At 40.3% G+C, this 23,923-nt stretch overlaps 1 protein-coding gene across 1 annotated transcript; it reads left to right on the top strand.

Moving 5' to 3' along the window:
• The first annotated feature begins 17,638 nt into the window (after positions 1-17,638).
• Positions 17,639-23,600, top strand: COMMD8 (COMM domain containing 8). The gene is made up of 5 exons (XM_040065661.2): positions 17,639-17,714; positions 18,277-18,432; positions 19,377-19,529; positions 21,864-22,019; positions 23,118-23,600. Exons 1-5 carry the CDS (start codon positions 17,670-17,672, stop codon positions 23,136-23,138), a joined length of 531 nt encoding a protein of 176 aa, XP_039921595.1. The 5' UTR covers positions 17,639-17,669; the 3' UTR covers positions 23,139-23,600.
• The last annotated feature ends 323 nt before the right edge of the window (positions 23,601-23,923 follow it).

Below are 23,923 nucleotides of genomic sequence, written 5' to 3'. Positions count from 1 at the left end.
GGATGCCAAGGTGTATGATATTCCCATCTGATTCCCAGAGCTTCTGCCAGGCTTTTTATGACCTTAGATGTAAAATGAGTTCCCTGATCTGAATCTATGGAATCAGGGATTCCATATCTGGGAATTACTTCCTCTAATAATCTCCGTGCTACTGTTTGAGCTGTAGCCCTGGGGCTAGGGAATGCCTCCACCCAATGTGTTAATTGGTCTACTATCACTAGCAGATATCTATATCTACCTATTTTTGGTAACTCTGTGAAATCCACTTGTATTCTCCCAAAGGGGCGATATGCTAAAGGACGTCCCCCTAATGCATTGTGTTTGACCTTTGATTTATTAATTTTCTGGCATACCAAGCAACTCTGAACCTCCTGCTTGGCTAACTCAAAGATACCTTTGCATCCAAAGAATTTCAGAAATTGTTCTGCTAAAGCTTGAGTTCCCCAATGAGTTTGTGCATGTAATCTTTTTAATATGATCCTGGCATAAGCCTTTGGAATCAATTCCCGACCGTCAGTCAATTTCCATTTCCCATTTATTAAATTTCCCCCCCATTTTCTTGAAATCCTCAATCTCTTTTTCTGTGGGATGAGGAGAAACTTCTCCAAGATTTTCTGTCCTGCTTTCCGGGGTGTCCAGGGTTAGGAGAGCTGCTTTCCTGGCTTCCTGATCAGCCAGATTATTCCCACGTATTCTGAACTGTAGTCCAGCCTGGTGACTCTTTACATATACTACTGCAATAGCTTTTGGTTCCCTTACTGCCTTGAGAATTTGCCTTATTAGATCCTCATGTATTAACCCTTTTCCCCTAGTGTTCACCAGTCCTCTTTCCTCCCAGATTTTTCCAAAGGTATGCACTACCCCAAAAGCATACTTTGAGTCAGTAAAAATAGTCCCTATTTTTCCTTTAAGTCCTTTGAGAGCTTGCAACACAGCATACAATTCACATGCCTGAGCTGACCATGAAGTGCCCAAGGGGCCTGATTTTATCACTTCCCCAGTTTTCCCATCTATAATTGCATATCCTGATTTTCTTTTCCCTTCTATAACCCTGGCTGACCCATCTACAAACCATTTTTCCCCTTCTTCGAGCTCCTCGTCCTCCAGATCTTCCCTAATTTTTGTTTGTAATTCTACTAGGTCTATACAATTGTGTATAGGCTCAGATGAAGCTTCCCCAAACAGGAACCCAGCAGGATTACTTGCCTGTGTTGTCCTTAATTCTAATTCTGGAGCATGAAGGAGAATGGCCTCATACTTCAACAGTCTGGCATCCGTGAGCCATTTCTCAGCTTTTTGTTGTAAAATTGTTCTTACGTTATGTGGAGTATAAACTGTGATGGGAGCCCCAAAAGTAATCTTTTTGGCTTCTTCTACCAATAAGGCAACTGCTACTATTGCCTGTAAACATGTAGGCCACCCCCTGCTTACAGGGTCCAATAGTTTGGAAAGGTAACCTACAGGCTTCCTATCCCCAGCCCATTCTTGTGTCAACACCCCATGTGCTGTGTGGTTTCCTACATTTACAAATAATTGGAACTTCTTATTTATATCAGGGAGGTTTAATACTGGGGCAGTCACCAAAGCACCCTTTAATTGCTCTAATTCCTTATCATCCTGTTCTGTCCATTTTATCTTTTCTGCAGTTAATTTTTCATACAAAAATTTAGCTTTTTCACTATATCCTTCTATCCACTGTCTACAATAACCTAGCAGCCCCAATAGCTGACGTACTTGTCTTTTGGTTTTAGGGGGGGGCAGTTCTATGATTCCAGCTACCCTTGCAGGGTCCAATTTCTTTTTCCCTTTTACTAACCAATGCCCTAAGTATTTCACCCCAGATTCCGTGAACTGTAACTTTTGTTTTGCTACCTTTAATCCCTTTTCCCCTAAAAAGTTTAACAAATCAATAGTGCATTCTCTTACACCTTCCTCTGTTTCACCAGCCACCAATAGATCATCTACATATTGTAAGATCTTGGTCCCTTTCCTAGGGGAGAACTGACTTAGCAACTTTTCTAATGCTTGTCCAAATAAATTTGGGGAGTCCATGAATCCTTGGGGAAGTGAGGCCCACCTTAACTGTTGTTTCCGGTTAGTGTCTGGATCCTCCCATTGGAATGCAAAAAAATCCCTGCTGCCTTCAGCTAAAGGGCAGGTCCAAAATGCATCCTTTAGGTCTATAACACTGTACCAAGTATCCTTCGGGGAGATCCTATTCAGAAGGGTGTAGGGGTTAGCCACCACAGGGAACCGAGTTCTTGTTCTTTCATTTATGGCTCTTAAATCTTGCACTAACCTATAATTCCCATCTCCCTTTTTAACAGCCAGTATTGGGGTATTGTGTCTGGACATACACGGCTCCAATATGCCCTTTTTGATCAAATCCTCTATTATAGGTTTCAGCCCCCGCCTCCCTTCTAAAGGGATTGGGTACTGCCTGATCCTTATGGGATCCTCAGGCTTTTCAATCTCAATTGATATAGGTTCCATAGCCAATTTCCCGGCTTCCTTCCCTGTGTGCCATACCTTGGGATTAATTTTGTCCTCATCTTCACAGGTTAGTTTATATATGCTAACTGTAATCTGTGAATTCCTTATGATGAGGTTGATCCCCAGTGCAACCATCAAATCCCTACCCAGCAGGTTGTAATCAGCCTCTTCTACTAGCAACATATCTCCCAAACAAATTTTATTCTCTGATTCTATTTCCACGTTCTTAACTATGGGTACCTTGAATGGCTCCCCTTTAGCTCCTATAACTACCATAGAATCTTTACTTACTCGGCATCCCGGGGGCAACTGTTTGAATGTACTTTTCTCAGCCCCTGAATCTACCAAAAAATCCATTTTTGTTCCCCTGGGGTCCTATTTTTGATGTTATCAAGGGCTCTCCTGATGTTATGGACCCCAAAAGATAGAGCCCCTGACTTCCTTAGTCCTCCCGAAACATCTTCTCATCTCTTATCTTCTTTGGACAATCTTTTTTCATATGTCCCTTCTTTTTACAATAGAAACATTCCATTCCTTCCATCCATTTTCCTGAAGTCCCCTTTTGCGAGCGTATGGCTCCCCTCGGAGGTGCTTTCCTTAAGGGTTTCTCCGAAGCTTGTGGGCGTTCCTGTTTCTGGGCTTCCCTTACTGCAGCTACTAACACCCTAGCCTGTATTTTCTGTTTTTCCTCATCCCTTCTCATGTAGACCTTCTGGGCTTCCTGCAGTAATTCCTGCAATCCCTTCTCCTGCCACCCCTCAATCTTTTCCAGCTTTTTCCTGATGTCCTCCCATGATTTTGCTACAAACTGGGTTTTTAAGAGTACCTCCCCCACGGGAGAATCAGGGTCTGTTCCAGAGTATATCTGGAGGCTTTTTCTTAACCTTTCCAACCATTCTGTGGGAGTCTCATCTTTCCCTTGACATTCCCCAAAGACCTTGCTCAGATTTTGTCCCCGGGGCACGGCCTCTCTAATTCCCTGTATGATGATGTTTCTCATATCAATCATACTTCTCCTACCCTCTTCAGTTTGAGCATTCCATCGGGGATCTTGGCTTGGCCATTTCTGATCTCCAGGAGTGCTCTGAGGATTCCTCCGTTCCCATTCCCGTATCCCCGCTTGTCTGATCATTTCCCTTTCCTCCGTATTGAACAAGGATCTGAGAATAGCTGTGAGATCTTCATACGAATAGATGCTAGTTCCCAAGAATTCGTCTAGCCTTTCGGAGACCCCTAAAGGGTCATCCATAAGTTTTCCCATCTCCTTCTTAAAGGCTCTCACATCACTGGTATTAATCGGGACGTTTACGTACCCGATAATTCCTGGAGCAGTGGGAATTTCCCTTAAGGGGAAAAGATTTGCTCTTTCACTCTCCCCTTCACTCTCCGTCTCATTCATCTTCTTTAGCTGTCTCCTAGTCCTCCTAGCGGGAGGTGAGTGTTTTGCTTCTGCCCAACCCTGCTGTGTGTTTTCAGGAGAATTAAAGAAAGCTGCCAGATCTAGATCAGGCAACAGGTCATCCCGGGTTGGTGCAGGGGTGTTTGTACTTTGTGTCCCCCTTCCCAGTGGCTGAGTGGCTTGTACAGGTTCTAGCGGGGGAGGGAGCCCGACCGGTGGGACCGGAGCCACTGTCTGTGACTCCAACGGAGGGGCAGAGGGGAGAGACGGGGATATAGGGACCCTTCGTCCCAGAGGGGGTCCCAATCTCCCCGGGTTCTGTGGATTGTTTTGCTCAGGGAGGGGAGGGGGTGAGGGTACTATGTAAGGTGGAGGTAAGTTGTCTAAAGGCTCCCACTTATCCCTGGAAACATCGGCAGGGTCCTTTATCCTTATGGGTAGTAATTTTGCATCAATTCTACCCCAGACCCCAGCATATTCCCGTTCTTCCGCAGTTCCCTTTTCTCCGACATAACGTACCAGTGCCTTACATATCCATTCTTCAAATGTTCCAAACACGGGCCAAATTACGTGATCCCGTATTTCTACCCCACCCCATACTTCTATGCAATAATGCACCATCCGTTTCTTGGATTTTCTTTCCCTTATGGGGCATTCTTCCCAATGTTCTAACATCCATCCCAGCGGGCTCTCAACTGGGATTTCAGGGATTCCTTTACCGGTTCCCCGCTTTGTTTTCCTAAGATTCCTTTTGCTAGCTTTGCTTTTTGTCTGTCCCATGGTGTGGGTTTACCAGATACTTGCCCTTTGTGGGTGATCGCTCCCCCCCCGGGTTTTCTCTGGTGTGTGCGAGCTCTCTTCTCCTTACTTCCTCCCCGGACCGTCCCTGGTCCAAGGCTGAAAGGTTTACCAGTCCCCGGAACTCTTGTAAGGACGTAACCTTCCCTTTCAGCCTTCCTGTGACCGACCCCCCTTTCCGAAAACTCCCCGAGTTTTCAGGGCTTAACGTGTGAGGTGCGTTTTACCCCCGAAACTTTCGCTTCCCCCGCAACCGACCACGCCCCTCGCGGGACTATGGAACTGCGATTTTGGGGTCCCACTCGCTTCGTGATAAAATCACGTCTCACTCACACGCTCGGTCACTCCCCACTCAACCACGCAATACTTACGATCCTTTTCCTGCGTGGATTCTTCGTGCACGTAGATTTTTATGAGTAGATTTCTTCGCCGCGGCTCCGGAGGTTCTGCTTCCAAAGAAAAACCTCCCCGAGTTCCCCGAGAGCTCTGACCTCGCCTATCTCCCTTTTAAATGTGGCTTTTGCCGTTTTGTTCGTCGTGTGGTTGATCGGTTCCTCCCGGATACCCCAGTTCTGCCAGGCCGCTGAATTCAGCAGGGCGCCTCCTGGTCAGAGACGGGGGTCCCTCGGGGGTCCCGGTATCACTCCAATCACGTCGGGGTCACCAGAATTGTTATAAATAAAATCGACCAAATTCAAAGTATCAAAATTTAGAATTTTATTGTGAGACAAAATATCAGTCTCGGAAAGCCACAATTTAAAAGGACAGCACCGAGCCCGGGATCGATGCCGGGTGAACACGGATAACAAGCTCTGTCAGCCTGGTATCCCCCCCAAGTTCACAATTTCTGGTCTCCGGCCACCCCTTTTTATACACAAGATCGCGGAGTGAAGTCCGAAATTCTGACGTTATCCTCTCCGAGGCGTCTTCATTAATTATTCAAGTCCTGGTATCGGAGGTCTGAATAGACCGGTAGGGTGAAACAATGCCGTTGATGGCCGAGCCCGGGTGTGTCGTGTATATGTTAATTTCGGCGGAGACGAGTAGAGATATCCATCTGAAGTGATTATCTTGGTCTCCGGACTTGTATCTTCTTTTTTCCGTTGTCTTTTGTATCCTTTCAGGGATTCCCGGCAGCGATAGTTTCTAGGCCCCCTCTCTGGTAATTCAAACAAGCTCTTTCTGTGTCCCTCCCACACCTTTTCAGGCTAGGGATATTTTGTATTTTGTTGAATCCCCCGTCTTCCCAAATTAACCCACAAAATGCTAAAACAAAACCTAACTTCTAACATGCTACTTTATACAGGACTTATAATCATACATTCAGTATTACAATTTATATTCTATTAACATGAAGTAACTTCAGAGCAGATGTTACATTCCTTTTTGACGACCTGTAGCCAAAGCATGTTTGTGTCTCTCTCCTGGTAGTTAATGCATGTTTGTGTCTCCCTCCTGGTAATTCTTAATCATGTTATGTCTCATGCTTCCCCCTCCCTTGTCCTTTCAAGCGAGAGGAATTCCTGCACTCTCTTCTGAGTTGCTTAACTCTGAGTTAACTCAGAGTTTGTTGGATTAAAATAAAACCTTACATTTATTTAGATGATATTAAATTTTATCTATCAACACGAATTAACTTTAGGACATATATCACAAAGACTATCTTCTGCTGAAATAGAGAGGAGAAAAAAAATCCACCAGGAATTGTTATTTGCAGATCTCTTGGTCCCCATTGAAATAGACTGGGGTTACCAGTACTTGTCCAGTGTCAATGAATTCATAACAGAGCTGGGAGGGCTGTGCTGAGCAGTGGTACTTGGTTCTGCTCTCCTTCCCATGGATGTGCCTGGTGTTGTTTTCCCCTGTTTCCTGTACTCTAGCATGCTCTGCACCCCTGACCACACACTGAAAACATTTTGGTTATGTTCAGTGAACAGCTGCTGATGGTCTGTTCTTTGGAACACCCATGTGGCTAGTAGAAATTTCAATACATATTGGCATGTCAGATGGAATAAAAATTCTGCATTAAGGAAGTCTGTAACTACTGCCTTGAAATTACATAGATTCTTCTTAGCAGTAAAAGATGTGGAGTTCTGTTTCTTTGCAGGCAGAATCTACCACCTTTGCTGGCTCAGGTGCTGTAGGAAAGAGGAGTCAACTCTGGGGAGGGCAGAGCAAGCTGCTGCAAGACAGAAGGTGATAGGCTTTGCCAAAACCCAGTTACTTTAAAGTGATTTAATTGGTTAACATTGATTTATTGGAATATTCACATTGGCAGAAATGTTTCACAATTAAGAAAGTATCACACAGCTTATCACCAACCACAGCTACTGTAATCCCATGGCAGCTGCAAATAACTCGTATCCAGGGTCTTACATTTCCCATTTATGCTTTTTCATGCATGACAGTCCATTCTGTAAGCCTACAACTATGAAAGGCATTATTTTGTTTCCCTTGTTTGTGCAGCAATAACAATTGCCTCAATTAGGCCTCTACATCAGTGCACACAAAAATACCTGACCAAACAGTAAATGAGCTACACTGGCTGCCAGAAAGATCACAGCTACCTTCGTGCAGCACTCAGTGCATTTTAATTGTGTTGAAGCAGAGCATGTGAGCTATTTGGAGAGGTAAGGCTGATCAGGTGAGTGGAAGGCATTGCTGACTCCTGACTTGGCCATTACATACACATTTTTACTTTTATTCTTCTGTACAATTGTCCAGTAGTATGAATGGTTTTGATCCCAAGCAAGCAAAGCAGCCATTAAGCATGTCTGAAGGGTAATTAAACTGTCTTCTCCCAGGTATCCTATGGAAGAGTAACAACAAAGATCACAGTCACCAGAGATAATGCTTGATTGAGAACTCTCACTGACAGCTCTTCAGTGCAGAGGTGATAACACTGAACAACTTCCACTATCCTTTTTTGTTTCCCCAGAGAAATCTGCTGGTGTCTTTTATATCATCTCCTGAATCGACGCATGAAAAAGGAAATCTTCGAAATTCAGGTCATCCAGGGCAGTGCCAACAAAAGAATGTGATCTTTACCTGTTAGTCCTACCTTTTGCTCCTGTAAACAGTAAGTGCCCACACACTAACTAGAAAAATTCAGTCCAAAACAACAGCCAGCTATGGAGTCACACAGAAGAGCTAAGTGAATTCAATCCACTCTAATCTTAGTGCCATTGAGTGCCCTAAACCACTTAGTGCCCTCTCTGTTGGAAACCACCATTAGTGAAAACAGGAATAATGACAATTCTGTTATCTTTTGGTGATTATATGAAGACAAATATGTTTTTAAATAAGAGGCTCCTCAAGACTTTGGTCATTGTTGAGATGTGAATGCCCTTTAAGTATTGCTTTGTAAGTACTAAAATAATTTTGATATTATAAGTACATTTTTCTTCAGTAGCTGTTATTTCTGACAAGAACATGGATTATTCTTTCCTATCTTTGTGAAAACGTTTCATAACTAAATCCAGCAAGTATTACTGTGGTCCAACCCTCTAAGTGACCATGTGTACTCTGCACCCCTCCACACTTTCCTGAAGTTTCAGGAATTTCTCTTATATGGACTTATATGGACTTAAGTCCAACAACACAAGAGCTGTTGATGACTCCAAAACAGTCGCAGAGCTCTTTGTGTATTTCAAACCGTCTATCTGTTCATGGTTGCAATAACTCTGCAAGTACATGCATGAACAATTCAGCTCGTGCTGCTCATACTGGCACTGTTTGGGACACAAGAAAGAGAGGAACTTGTGAACTGCCAACTAAACTAATTGGCAGACTGAAAACTTTCCAATGAAGACTTGGAAGGAAGAGGGACATTTGCCATAGCATGCTATCAAACATTTCCCAGAACACCTCAAGGTAATGGAATGTGAAAACCTGGGTATGATTCTTCTCTGGGAGAATCTCTTCCCTAGAGGAGAATCATACCCAGTGATGGTTCCAGTGCCAAATCCACATAAATAGCAGTGCCAGTGGGGATTTGGGGTTGTAGACATAGATGGTTATCATTACTGCAGTGTGGATACTCCCACATCAGCTTAGTGCATTCATATGAGGTCAGCGAATGTACTTGAGAGATCCAGTGTGTATTTACAGGTAAATAGTGACATATTATGATAGCCACTCTAGTTCAAATACATTTGAAGATGTGGTGGCATATTAATAATAACTTATATCCAGAAAGGAAATTGATTATTATCCAGTAATTTCACGATGTTTTACTTCCTTAGCTCAGCAGTAAATCTAAATAATTTAACTGGAGCAGAGATTTCACAAAAACCTCCTTGAATTTTAAATTACATTGAATTATTGTTTACCAAATCATTGGCTGGTAAATATGTGTTTAGCATCCTAAGCAATGCTGCCAGTGCAAATTAAAGCAGTCTGTTGTGCTCATCACTAAGGTAATTTCTTACGAGATCCTCTGATGTGTTTCCTGGCAGGACCCCTGGAAGACAGATACACAGTGAAAAAACAGCAGTTAATCTGCTCTAGCTTGTGTGTGGCCACAGCCTTTATTTACCATACACTGTCTAAATCTGTACTGGTTTATTGATTTCCTCATAAGGAGATTTTTTTTATCACTGGAGTGAGCATTTTATAAAGTCATGAATTTTCCTTCACTGCTCCTTGTGAGACAAGAAAGTATTACTGCTTTTAGCTTACAAATAAAAAAATTGAAACAAAGGAGAATAAACACCACAGCATGAAAGCGTTAGTGAATCTGAGCCTACATGCTCAGTTTTAAAGACTGGGCATTTGTTTTAATATTTTATTCTGCAAGATCTATTCTATGTAAATTATGTACATTTTGAAATCTTGAGAGAGGTAGAGTTGTATGTATATATTATTGTGGGAAATTTCCTGAAAGGCATTTTCAGGGTCACTAAATCCTTGTAATTGCAAGAATGCCATACAGACTGTTTCATAAACTGACTGAATTTTTCTAAAATAGTTATTTATTTTGCTCATATTACTGTACTAAAAATTGCCTCAGAGTATGGTTGCTGTGAGTTTTATCTTGTAGCTTCTAAACTCAATTTCATACCCATTTGCTCATATACTAGCATTAACCACTGCTTCCATTAAATAATTCTTTTTGTTCCTGGTGTTTAACAATCCATGTTTGTTTTGCTACAGTAAACCAGATAAGAATGGATCATATCAAACTGACCAAAGGCTAACTAAATTTCGAATAAAAGTGTCCAGCCGAAGGTGTACTGCAGTTTAACAATCCGTTAAGACCTTAGTTAATGTTGGATAAATTGCTGTGACATGGCTTGTGTAGACAAAACAAGTTTTAAGGGAATAACTGATGAATATTTATTCATGTAATCCTCACGCTTTGCCTATGATTTACACCATCAAGTTTAGGCAACTGCAGAATGGAAGGAATCAGGAAGCTAGCATTAGATGTCAGTTCTGGAGGGCAGTTATATGTTGTCATATATATATATATATATATAGTCACTCACTGTGGTTTGGCATTGTGTGTATCAGGAACTTCCTTCCTGAGAGCCACTAAGATCATGAGACTTTTTGTTTTAGAGATTTTCATTCTGTTATCCATTCTGCAGATAGTAATTATCAGCTGGAATTTAACAAAGAATCAGAAAGTCTTTCACTTTTAAGAGGCTCTGAATTAATAATAATAAAGTAACTTTAAATGAGATACTGTCTCTGTTACTGCATCAGGAATTTACCTCGTATCCTGACATTTTTACTTTATCCAGTAGAGAAGCTGAATTGGTAATCTATGGGGAGACTCCAGCTTCTAACAATCCATATTCACTCCCCATGAACTAACACAGGCCCATTGAATGAGACACAAAACTAACCCTAAAAAAATGGACCACCATCTAATGCTGATACATGTGGACGGATGGAAAAGTGTGTATGCTGGAAAGTAGTTCTAGCTAAGTGGAATTGCACATAGGCAGATTGATGCACTTGTAAAATTGCTTTATTCCTTCTTTTTTTGTTTGCTCTGATGTGGTAATTTCCCATGGCTAATCTTCAATCTTATCTGCAGCTGTAATTGTCATTAGCTGGTTTACACTGTTACAGTTTCATTGTGTGTCAAAACATTTTTCATATGCACTTATGATATGTACTTAAGTGCCTTCCTCTTCATTGTATATAGAAGCAAATTGACTTGTTGAATATATCTGGTCCACAAGTAACCTTAATTCTACACTTTCCTTTTATCGAACCACTTTATCAGCTAACAAAAGGATTCGAGTCAGTGATATCAAATGAAATATTTAGTAACTGTTGCTTTTTTCTCTCTCTTTGCTTGTATAAAGTTATTGTCTGGGTTATAATATTTTCCAAGGTTTTTTTCCTATTGAATTTTTCTACAGTTTTTTTAATACAATTTCTGCTGGACAGCGACTACAACATGCCAAGCAAATTTTGTAGATATTCTAATTTAGCTACTTATGCCACAATTACTATATCCATTTCTTGAATAAATAAAAATAATCCAGCAGATGGACATGAAGATACCACTTAGACTTTTTGATTCTCTCAGGTATTTTTCACAAGGGAAAATCCAAGGCAGATTTCCCATAAAATGGGTAATTTAAGTTTAGGAAACCCAGTATCAGATTAAAAATGTCCACAAGACACCACACTGAAAAAAATCCAATTTTTATGGTTCATATTTAAACATTTATGAAGGAGAAACTTCACCCCAGCAGACATGATATCTGATCATTTCACCTTCTACAGCCAGTGCAAACCAAGATACAGTATAAACAAAGACAGACCAAGACTGAGAAAAAGCCCAAGTACATCTTTAGCTAACTTGGAGGAAATGTTACCTTGTAGGTGTTTCTGATTCACTTGGTGAGCCAAGTGCATCACAGATCCAAGATGAATTAATGAAAAGCCATACCCATGGTAAAGACTAGAGATTTATACTTTCACTGGCATTGTAGATCAAGTTCAAATTTAGAAGAAAGCTTAGGGTTTACTTGTAACCTGCACTATGTGACAATATTAAACCAGCTGCTCCTTTCTAGAACTTTGTCATATATTCCATCGCAAATAACATAAGGAAAAAACATGTCCCATTTTCAAGTGAACAGTTTATATTTTTTCCTTATTTTGCCCCTATAATTAGAAGAACTACTTAAGGAAATCTTGGAAAATCAGCATAATTTTAAATTTTCTGTTTAAATTTGCTCAGTATTTATCTATAAATATTCTCCGAATTGTAAAATGAAAGTTTCTTACTTCATTCTTTATTGTGTCACCTGGAAGAACAAGTAAGTCATGTCTTCACAATGCAAACAAATTTTCTAGAGAGAATTTCTCTAGAATTTGAACCAGAGTAACTCTAAATAAGAGCAAATGTCAGATACTTTATTGAAAATTAAAAATACCTCTCCTGATGTAATAACATCAACCCATTGAAAACTTGGTGTGAGCAAAATAATAATCAAAATACCATTGTCACCCACATAATAAGATTCATTATTTTATTCATTATTCCTATAGCAGTTTTTACCATTCATTATTACAATAGCAAACCCTGTTTGTATGTAACATTTTCCTGTGTACAAAGCTCTTGTACTTCTGCATGAACTACAGGGCTTCCGAGTTTTTTCAGGTGGCTGGTAGTGTTTTTTGGAGAATTAGAACATTTTTTTTTTGTATTGAGAGAAATTACACATAGGCAAGCTGAGATGTTTGTATTGCTACAGTGTCTTATTCATCAGCAACTAAGCCGTGAGAAAATTTCCTGTGCAAAAAAGTGCCTCTTTTCGTGTCTTTGCTAATTTGAGACACTCTCAAGATTAAACAAAAAAAGGGAAATACAGTAATGTGATTCAAAGCACAATTTGTCCCAGGAGTCATGGAGGTCATGGGTGATGTGTTCATACAACTGCAACAAGAGTTAGCAAAGTTTGAAAAGCTGGTAAATACGCAGAAGCTGTCCAGGACACTGACAACTGCTTCCAAAAATCTAGTTTTCAAATTAATACTTGAATAGTCCGTCAGCTTTGAGAGAAATTGTCACTTTCATAGTATTTGTTTTGATTTCTTTTGGAGAAACCTATTAAATTTTTATTTCCCATGGAAAATAAAAGAGCAATAGGAAGTAGAGATGTAAAAAGCTGCTCTATAGGTGTATTATTTAGAGACCACAAAGAAGTCCAGAAAGTCTGACTAATACAATGTGCTGCCAAGCTGGACACAGACTGACAAGACTGAGAAAGAGTTATAAATCATAAGGCCATTATGTGAGGAATTCCTGGGAGGAAGTTGGCTGCATTTACCCTGGAAGAGATTTAGTCAAAAAGCACTGCTGTGCCTTACTGTGGATGAATCTGTAGAAACAAACTGCTTTTTCTGTCATAATTACTTTCTTTTTATATGCCCTTGGTTGAAACAACCTCTGTCAGCAGAAACAGTATTGCCAGTGTAACTTTCACCAACTGCTGTTTTCATTTTATTTCAAGATATGCTGCGATAAAAATAAAATCCATAGGAGCTGTAATAGTAGCTCTCAATTCAGAATTATATAATAAATACAGACCATGAAGTCCTTGTGTAGCTGAGGTGTCCATAGTGGGGTGTTTATTATTTTAGGAATACTTTTTCCCCACTGCTATTATGACGTGTTGGTACAACTTGCTATGCAGCATATTCCAGCATCTACTAATTGTTGTTTACTGCTAGGGTTAAGAGTCACCATAATCTACCTACTGGGCATTTTCTTTTATGCTTTATGATGTCCAAAGATTTTTGAAAACCATCAACACATTCTTACCATTCATTATTAATACTGAAATCTTAAGGTTAGGCTTGGAGAAGCAAGGGAATATTTTTGTTTAGTTTTACTACATCTGCGCTAAAAGGGATTGCTAATTTTCTGTTGTCATTTTGAATTCCAGACATTACAATCATTAGACCTGTACATTGTGAGTAAAATTCCAGTCCTGATGTCTACCTGGTGTTCAGTTCGTCTAGAATTTTCAAGCGTGAAGAAAGCGACATAGAAGGATAGAAATGGTGACAGTAGATTTTTTCTTATAAGATGGCATCAATAGAGTAGATAAAAGTAAATTTGCTGCATGTTCCTTGAGCGTGGGATAAGAAATAAGGGGTCTGAATTGTAGAAAGGAGAGTTAGGAGAATATAATGTTCTTGTAGGATGGAAGATGAAGACTCATCCCTCTCCAATCAAAAAAGCTTATGCAAAGAACAGTCTCTTGGGGATGGGAGAGGAGAGGCAGGGTAGGTCTGTGAGTGTCCAGCTGCTTACAAAAGTTGGTCAGTGGTACTCATGTGCAGAGTCCCAGCTACTGACTCCAGTTTGTCTTCTGAGCTGTTGTTGTAGGGGGTATATGGCTCAAGACAACTACAGGCTCCTTGGAGTACACAAGATATCACTTTTCTGGTGTAAACTATTCCTCTGCCTCTGTCCCACAGAATACTGGGTGTGATACCAGCTCCTGGCTCTTGTGTTACCTCAGCCAGGCAGGTGTTGAGATGCACATAGTACAGATATTTACAAGCCTATGATATTAATTGATTTCAAGTAATATGTGCAATATTTTTCCCTCTGGTACTTCCAAGTATCCTTGGAGTGTTTCCAACAACAGTACATCATCCCTTAAGATCTTACAGTGTAGCAGAGCTCTTTTGAATGATCTCTTCAGTATGCTTTTGTCCATCAAAGGCAGTACAGATTTCAGTGTATAAACTGTGTGACACTAAGGTGGTGTTGAACCACAGGAAAGTCCTTCAGAGCTATTGCTAGTTCTTCAGTGCAGTCTGTAGGAAGGACAGAACTTCTACAGAAACCAACAAGATGATTTTGAAATATCAGTGAGAAGTGAATTCAAGAACATTTAAGAAAGTTCCTCTTGTTATATCTCTTACTGGAAAAAGGAGACACGATAGAGACGGGTGTAAAACTGTGGACACAGACTGTATTCACAGTATGCATGAGACACTGTACTGCTGATGTCTCAGAGTAAATGAGTATTATATTTACTGAATAGGGACAGAGGGAAAGAACCAAAACTTCTCAACATTTTCTATGTTCAAAATTTACAAGTAAAAATATTTGAGAAACTGATTTGTCATTGAGAAGGAATTATGATTATAGATTATGAAGAGAAAATAGGTGATAAAGTATATTATGCACATCAGTGTCATGTTCATTCAGCCTCACTATGAACTACAGTAGCTCATCAGAGTGTAAAATTTAGAGATGCATTAGCTTCAATCTCCTTCAGCTGCAGCATATCACTATGACCATGACTATATGTAAGTTTCTACAAAAACTTTCAAGATTCCTGGTTTAATAATTAAAGTGGTTCACTGATTGATATTCATGTGTCAACCAATTTCATCTAAGTGCTACCAGAAGGGGTAGTTTTGTCTTACCCCTCAGTTTCAATTCACAAAGGTCACTTCTGTCTGAAGTGGTGGTCTGTTCATGGTGGAAATCTAACCCATGAAAAAGAAGGAATGCAAAAATAGTTACTTTTCATCTACATCAGCTGCAGTTTCATCCTGCAGCCCCAGGCACCCTAGTGCTGGCATGAGGGTCGGGGAGAGGAAGCAGAACTGCAACAGGGACTAGGGGACCAGTGGGACCTCCCTTCTCCATGGCAAGCCACATGTAGCTCAGCATAATCTCAACTGCAGTCTCAGTGCTTCCACTGCATTTAAAAAATACATTTACTGTCCCCTTTGTGTTAGTAAAATACACAAGTACCTATTTATTTCTATTGACATACCTGTTTAATAGTCCCTTGTACTGGTGCTTGGATATTCTCCCCAAGTGGATATACTTACATGTAAAACACGATGCTACTACATTATATACACATTATATATAACAATTATTAAACATTATATATAATAATATACAATAATATATAATTATTACTATGTTGCTATGATAAAAGGTATGTTACTATTATAATAATAACCTCTGGTTATTAAGTTATTCCCCAATGTTTTAATTATTGCCAGTTTTCCAAAACCAAGGGCAACAAATGGATTTATCTTAAAATGGGTTTAATTACTGTAGTTTAGCTTGTGGGTTATCTTTATAAGCAAATAAACCCCTCTCCAAGTTATCAGCAATGTGGATAAAAATAATGTAATGTTCACTCTACACTCTTCTCTCATAAAATTGCTCCTTTCCTTGCTGCTCTGAAATCATTGCCTATATACTTACTGTTCTGCAAGTTTCCCTCCCTGATTATGTGGTTGAGAGTTTAACTTCAAGGGGTAGGGTAGGTTGTTACTGCTGTGGTACAGAAGCCTGAAACCCAGGTATTTTTAAAAGTTAAGACTTGATGGCAGATCCAAATAATACCGTTCCAAACAAAGTTCAAACTGCCAAGGGGCTGGTTTTATATTCCCTTCTTCATTGCAGTTGAGCATAAACTCCAAAACATGGATTTAGTTAACCCAGCTGTAGTTTCCTTGAGCAGTCCGACTTTGCTCCTCATGGGCCAATAAGCTGAATCAAAAATATTACTTTTAAACTACATATAGGTGAAAAATGAAAAGTGAAATTCTTTATTCTTCAGACCAGCAAAAGTTAGCTGCTTGGAAAATGTTCACTGGGACAGTGTCACATGGCAGCTTCCTATCCTCTTCTGTCTTTTCCTGCATTACATCTTTTTTGTTTTCCCATTTTTCACTTGTTTGATCCCTTTCATATGAGAGGGACACTCACTACCTTTCTCTTTATTTCATAAATTATTTCATTGCAAGTCTGGGTTGCTGGGTTTAAATTGTTTGGAGCAGACGCTCCCCCTGGTGCTCTCTTTTGCAGTGTGCAACACAGTATAGTCACAAAGTGGGTACCTTTCCAGTTATCTAACAAGGAAAATTCTAGGGGAATAAAGGAAATTATTATTGAAAATAACATTTTTAAATTTGAAATTTCATCTACTCCTCATTAAAACAGCAGCTTTGAGTAATTTCTCCATAATAAAATTGACTAAATTTTGATGAAACCTTTCTTAAAAGTCTAATTTACTAGCAGTTGCAAACTCTGAGGAAAATATGAAAGTTTTCAGTCAGCAAAACCTGAAGTCGGTTCTTCCCCATGCTTCTTCTCCAAAACTCCCATGCACCACACCATTCCTACAGGCCATATGACTGTCTGTGAAGAAGTTGTGCTGCAGACTGACTTGATTTGCTTGTGTTTTTCACAAAGACCTTCTACCCACCAGTTGGAATTTGTAGCTGCTATGCTTTTCTTACGGCCCAGTGTAATACCTACATATGCATTAACTGTTTAACTGTAAATTAGCCTTGGGATTTCAGCAAAATAAAGTCTGCTTACAGGTGTAAGAGTCTCTGTGTAGTTTTGTGATCTGCTATGACTTGAATTCTTACAGGTTTTTTCGTAAACGCGATCACAGCAACTTTGCTTCTTTGCATTCACATTCAATCATGTCAACACATGGAAAGGTCACTGGTAATATAAAAACCTGTTCCATAAGCCTCCTTCAGTGTCTGGCTAGGATTGAATTCACACTTTGATAAAGCATTTTAAAAATGAGCTCTTCACGGTAAAAACTGTACAAGCATCACAGACTTCTGCAGTCAGTGTTTCTCTTAACTTCTTCACCTTGATTTAATATCAATGATGTTGTGCCCATTGGAAGTCTTGAGCTTCCTCTCTTGCCACCAAGCGCAAATTTAACCTGTCAAGAGTCAAAAAGCAAAGCTGCAAGACAGGCAGAATGCAAAAACAGCTTAAGTGTTATTACTCATTAAAGCTTGTAAAATGGCGAGGGGCTCAGGCTACATTCACCGTCGGGCCGAAGGTCTCAAGTAGCACACTGGGGCCCCGAAGCGCACCGGGTCATCGCGTCGCCGCGGCCGAGACTCGAACCCGTGACACGGGGCGGAGGAAGGGGGGGGGGGGGGGGGGGTGTTTGCACTTGCGCATGCGCACCGCCGGCGGGGCCTGGAGATGGCGCGGCTCCTGGAGAAGCTGCCGCCGGGACGGGCGCTCGAGGTGGGCTCCCCGCGGCCCCGGGCGGGGCAGGCGGGCGGGGTTCGCCGCGGCCGGGCCGGCGTGCCGCCCTCCGGCACCTGTGGGGGAGGCAGGGCCCGCCGAGTGCGCGGGGCCGCGGACCGGGGCCGCCTCTCCCTGCAGGCCGCAGTGCCAGAGGACAGCGCATTGGGAGACTAGGGTGGCGCATGGGCTTGGAAATCAGCAGTTGGGGTTGTGCTGCGCAGTTTGGCAATCCCGGGGATGAGGCGTGACTGAGGCGCCCTTTGGTGACTCAGGGCTGTAGTTGTGCACGCAGCTGTTCAGTTCGCATGTAAGTCCGAGGTGAATCTGAATCACGTTTCTGCGGCCAGACCGCGAGGTGGCTCCAAGGGGAGAAGGGAGGACAGTTCATATTCAGGAGTACCTCTTCGGGGCTTTTTTGAATGGTGCCTGGCCTGCAGTCTGGAAGCATTGAGGCAGTTCCCAGTGGAGGGAGGGTTGATAACTGAATTGCTTGATCAGTCTCATATCAGGTGTAGGTTAACCGTGAGAGAATTTTAAGCTGTGTATCGCATCGTTTCAGTTCCTTCATAAGATAGTTGATGGCATCTGTGGCCGGGCGTATCCTCGATACCAGGATTATGGCAATGTTTGGAGCTTGTCGGAATGGATGGAGGTTTTAGAAGAAACTATGACATATTTCAAAACTGCAGTTGGCAAAAATATGTCTGATGAAGAGGTAAGGGCTCATCACTGATTAGCCTTGACTTTGAGACATCATGGCTGGAGTGATTAGTTTTGTAGTTTGTTTAATCCTAAAATATTTTATAGTGAAGGATTTGAACAGTCGTGGATTCAGCCTAAATAGGTAGAAGGTAAGCAGCATTTAGAGATACATTGCCAAGACTTCTACAACAAAAAGTGAAACAAATGCTGATTTTTGAATACTTTTCTAATATCACAGGATGATTGTTAAAATACTGGTTTAATCACTTAAATTGGTATTTTGAGTACCACCAGATTGTCTGTTTTTATAATGCTGCTCATTAGCAATAAATTCACTTTCTTGTTTGGTTTTCTTTGTTCATTAGTACTGCATTGAGGTGGTATAAAATATTGACTGTAGGTAAATAAATTTTGTAAAAAATCTACTGTGAATGGGCGACCATATGTTTCAGGGTTTGTAATTCAGGACATTCCTATAGGTATGAACTTTGCAAAATCTTGTTTTATTATTAGAAATACTAATTCTCATCTCTTGCATATTGCTTGTATTTCAACCAAGTGGTAGCAGCTAGGTCGAAGAAAGACATCTGTGTAGCTTTGGGAACCTCCTTACATCAGCATTTCTTTTTCAGCTGAGCTGATGTATTTAGCCTCTGCCCTGATGCTGAGAAACTTGCAGACCTAAACCTGAGTTATTTGGGGGTGTGATGTTCTTTTGATTTTGGGGTGGCATGTAAGAAGGCTGATAAACCTCTATTCTCTGGTGTCTTTTAATTGAAGTTGTTATTTTTTTCTCAGTTTCTTGCTGCGGTAAACACTGACTCTAAACTATCAAAGACAGAGAGCAGCCATGAAGGGCAGCTATCAGCTTAGATATTTTAGTTATTGCAGGTTGTGCATGTTAGTTCTGTGGTTCATAATGCAAGTAATCACAGTTTTTATTTTTTATTTTTGTAGGCTGCTCAGCAGATAATTGAGCTAAATTCAGACCTCCAAGAAGCAATCACAAAATGTCTGAAAGGTAGAAAGGAAGAAATCAGGAGTGCCCTAGTAGAAAGTGTACATGCAATCTCTTCTGCCCAGCTGCAGGATTTTGACTGGCAGTTAAAGGTGAGAGTTGCCTTAATGTTGTATGAAAGAAATGTTCTTCAAGTAACTCGATACAGTCCCATTAGGCCTGTTCTCTCTGCAGAATGGTTCCATTTTTGTAGGTATTGCAAAAGCACATTAATGACTGATGCAAAAACACATCAAAGACTTGCCAGAAATTTGTATAAACTGCAAGTGCAAATTTTAAAAGTTTGAGGTTTTTTGGTTTTCCCCTCTTTTAAGGCTGCTCCGGGAGATGTGGTGCCATTCAGGAACACCTGAAAGTTTTGTATACTGTTACGGTTTTGAGGCCTGCATAAACAGTATTTTTCTCAAAGGAAGAAGTATATGCTTAATTTTAAGATTACTTGACTGATTCAGGATTAAGTTTTCTTCACTTTCTTCAAAAGCTTATATTTTTGCAGTGGACATTTAATAATTTGAAATAATTTGTCGTTAGACTTCCTATTTTGGTAATAGACCAGTGTTAATGGTGTTGCCTAAATTTGGACGGTGGTTTGAGGTTATGAAGGTAATTTGTTTAAATTAAGCTTGATCAAAGACTTTAAAACATTACTTATACTGTTTATATTTTTGGTTAGAGTGTGAGAGCTGTTAAACAGATTTCTAGAGCTGTTACATAGTTTTCCATGTTTACAAGAATGCTCAGTAATTTCTGCAGCACACAGGTTTGGAAGTCAAAGAGCAATGCCCAAAACAGACAAGTGTTTGCAAGAGCAGATGTGGCATCATAATGTGCTTTAGAACTCTTACTGGGCTTGATCTCTTGCTAACTGCATTTACTGCTGACAGAAATATGGACTTAGGTGAACTCTGATTTTTTGTTTGTGGCTTCTTCTAAATTTTTGTCCTGGTTTGGGACAAATTTGGGAGAAAACCCCTGTATAGGATCCCTCTAAGGAAGCAAACCCACGTGGCCCCTCCCTCCAACCGGTCCGGGAAAAAAACCCAAAACCCTCTTTGGAGAAAAGTGGAAAAAACTATTTTACTAAACAAATGAAGTGCATACAAGTATAAAGAATGAATAGTATGAAACAATAAAACCTCTCCTTCTGAAGTGAGATGGCAAATTGAGAAAGTCCTTGCCGTGGGTGTAGCTCGGCTCTCTCTCTCAGCGTCTCCTCAGTCCCAGTCCCTCCGGCGCTGCTGGAAAATGCCGAGGTCCAGGCCCCGGTGGGCCGCAGGTGCAGCCCCCAGTGCTCCCCTGGGTTTTCAGTCCAGAGCAGGTTTAAACAGTTCCAAGAAAAAGGAAAAAAACAGTCCAGGGAAATTCTCTGCCCTAGCTAGCTGAAACGAACTAAAAGCAAAGAAAAAAGAAAAAAATCTGTCCTGCAGTCTCTCCAAGCCTCCGCCGAACACGCTGTCCGCAGCAGAACGTGGAGGAGTCAGGCAGTTTTCTCAAAACAAACTCCGCGCTTCTCCTTGCTCTTAGAACCAGTCTTAAAGGCACAGGACTCAATATACAGCACAAACAGAACAGACGATTGGGGATACAGGCATCATAAAGTTACCCTAGGACAATTTTTTTCTAGAGAATTTTTGGAGTTTCTTTCTATTTTGCCATACAAAATTTTGGTACATGTCTGAACTATTACTTTTCTTTAAACCACTTTTTTCCCCCCTTGAGCTGGTTATGACTTTTTGTTTGCTTACCATGCTTGAACCCTGCCACATTCTGTTCTCTAAATAAATAAGGTAGGTGTGCACAATACTAACCTATAGTACTGTCAACTCATCTTTGCTTTTAATGCATTTTAAAAACCTTACCTGTGCTAGAGTGAGTATCGTAGTCAGTAAAAAGAAAACGCAATTGGCAAGTAAGCTTCATCAGTGTTTGTCCAATAGGATATCTAACAATGTGGTTGATCAGCTGCAGAATGTATAAAAATGCATAAGGGTCTCCTCTTTCTCCCACCAAGCCCATTTTGTAACACCCTTCTTGTTGATTAGAAGACCTATTTGAGTATGATGATTTCAGAATCTACATAATTCATGATCAAGAGCCATGATCAAATGTATCCTTCATTTTGACCTGGAATACCAAAATGTGGCAGCCCAGAATTTTAACAAATTGGTTTTGACAAGTGTATGTAACAAGTCTGTGAAGAGGGGGTCTTTATTCAATATACTGTTGGCATTAACAAACAAACAAAAATCCCAATAACGGAGGAAAAAACCTGAAAACAGCAGAGATTACTTGTTTGAAATTAATTTTGTCATGCTGATGTTTGTTGTGGTATTACAAGTTCAATATGAAATACAGATGTGATATTATGATAGACTAAAAATTTAATGGCTCCACCTTACACTTTATTGTTGTGTCAATATGCATAGCTTGCTCTCTCTAGTGATAAGATCTCCATGCTTCAAATGCCACTCCTCAATCTTGATTTGGATGTGAGAGAAAATGGTGAAGTTAAGCCAATTTCTATAGAGATGAATAAGGAAGAGTTGCAAAACCTAATAAATGCACTGGAAGCTGCCAATAAGGTAACTTTTACTGATTTAATCTTTTGTTCCCATTATGTTACGTACTGATTTATTTTAAGCAGAATTCATAGGATCATAGAATAGTTTGGGTTGAAAAGGATCTCTAAAGGTTGTCTGGTCTAAGCTCCCTGCAACGAGCAGGGACATTGTTGACTAGATCAGGTTGCTCAGAGCCCTGTCCAACCTGATCTTGAATGTTTCCAGGGATGGGGCATCTCTGTCCAGTGTTTCACCACACTCACTGTAAAAAAGTTCTTCCTAATATAAATATTAGGAAGAATTATAAATATAATTTCTTTAATTTAATATGATTACTCCTATCCTATGCTGAAGGATTGGCAAAAACTCCCATATTTCCTTCAGCTTCACAAAATACCAGTGTCTGGGAGACTTAATTTGGTTCATATTATGTCCTTTAATTTCCATGGTATAGTAAATCAGGAAGAAAGTTATAAAGGTTACAGTATAGTAACACAAAAGAGAATTTCAAGTGAAACTATAAGACTTCTGAGACACTGAAGGGTCTCAGTTTTAGTAATAAAAAAGGCTAAAGAAAACGAGGATTTGAAGAAAATGGTGTTCGCATGAAATTATAGTCCTTAAGAGCTTTCACAGCTTGCTAACATGGATTTTCTTCCCTGCAAAATTAAATAAAACTAGAACACGAACAAGGATTTTTCTAGTGTCCACTTGCCCTTTGTTCTGCTTGAGGGTCTGTGTGGAAGCTGTGGGATGTGGTCATTTCCATGCTTAGTTCTGTGGGCACCTGAGGAGGAATTCACTTCAGAATTGGTCCCTTGGCTCTGTTTTGTGCACAAGGAATTTCACTGGACCTGGACTTGCTTTTGTACTTTTTGATTACAGGCAGCTGAAGAATGCTTTGAGTGCAGCAAAAGGTGAAGAAAGTTATTTTCGGTGATGGTTGTGTGAGATTGTAAAAGAGAATTGAGAGAGGAATGGTGTGCTGTCCAGAGGAAAGAAATGCTTATTCAGTTCCATATCATACTGAAACAGAAAACAAAAGGCAATCCTTTTCATAGGCTGCTTAAGTTGTGGTCTTAGCCAGCTTTAATCTCATTTCTTTTCTCCTTTTTGAAGGTTGTCCTACAACTGAAATGATGGAATTCAGATCAGCAGTATCTGCTGGTGATGGCTCTCTTAATGATTTGGGGAGAAAATGTGTTTACTGCAAAGCGAAAAGTTTTTGGTGCTGTAAAGTACTGAAGTCAGAAGACTGTTATGACTTGTGACCGAATGAACGACTAATACTTCCATAAAAATTATAACTCCTTGTATCTATTTGACCAAAAATATGTAAATCTCATCTACAGTTGCTTTTAGTACTAAAGGTTTATAAGTGTTTGGAAGAGAATCACAACATGTGCCATCTTTGTTTTGGTAAAACTTAGGCAGTGACTGCACAGGTGCCTGGTAAAACTAAGGCACCTTACTTGGATTTTATGTTAACTTATGAGCATGTGATAACATCACGTGCTCAAAAAGAACATGAGAGAGTATTTGTAGCATTAATGTATTTATACTTGTAAATATGGTAAATAAACACCTGACTTTGTGTGTGAATCATTGTTGTATGTTGTTTTTTGATTCATAAATCACTAAATTCATTTTTTTAGATGCTGGGGAAAATCAACTTTACAAACAAAACCAGTGTAGAATAGTTGAGGTTGCATCTGAGTTCTGGAGGTTATCTTGTCCAGCTTCATTGCTCAAACAGGATAACTGGAGCAGGCTGCACAGAGCTGTCTCCAGATATCTTGAATATTTCCCAGTGATTGAGGCACGACAATCTCTCTTGGCACCCTGTTCAGTAATCAGAAGTTGTAGAAAAAGCACTGTGGCTTTATTCAGAGTAAAATTGGAGTTTTTAGTTTAATTTTTATATC

This window comes from Hirundo rustica, chromosome 5 (assembly GCF_015227805.2).
Source record: "Hirundo rustica isolate bHirRus1 chromosome 5, bHirRus1.pri.v3, whole genome shotgun sequence".
Lineage (NCBI taxonomy): Eukaryota > Metazoa > Chordata > Aves > Passeriformes > Hirundinidae > Hirundo > Hirundo rustica.
This window is presented reverse-complemented; position numbering and strand designations above follow the sequence as displayed.

Excerpts from the sequence above, each read along its gene's own strand:
- COMMD8 (XM_040065661.2), top strand. The coding sequence starts at position 17,670 with ATGGCGCGGCTCCTGGAGAAGCTGCCGCCGGGACGGGCGCTCGAG. Across the intron at positions 17,715-18,276 it reads CGCCGGGACGGGCGCTCGAG|TTCCTTCATAAGATAGTTGA; the intron begins GTGGGCTCCCCG and ends GCATCGTTTCAG. Across the intron at positions 18,433-19,376 it reads AAAATATGTCTGATGAAGAG|GCTGCTCAGCAGATAATTGA; the intron begins GTAAGGGCTCAT and ends TTATTTTTGTAG.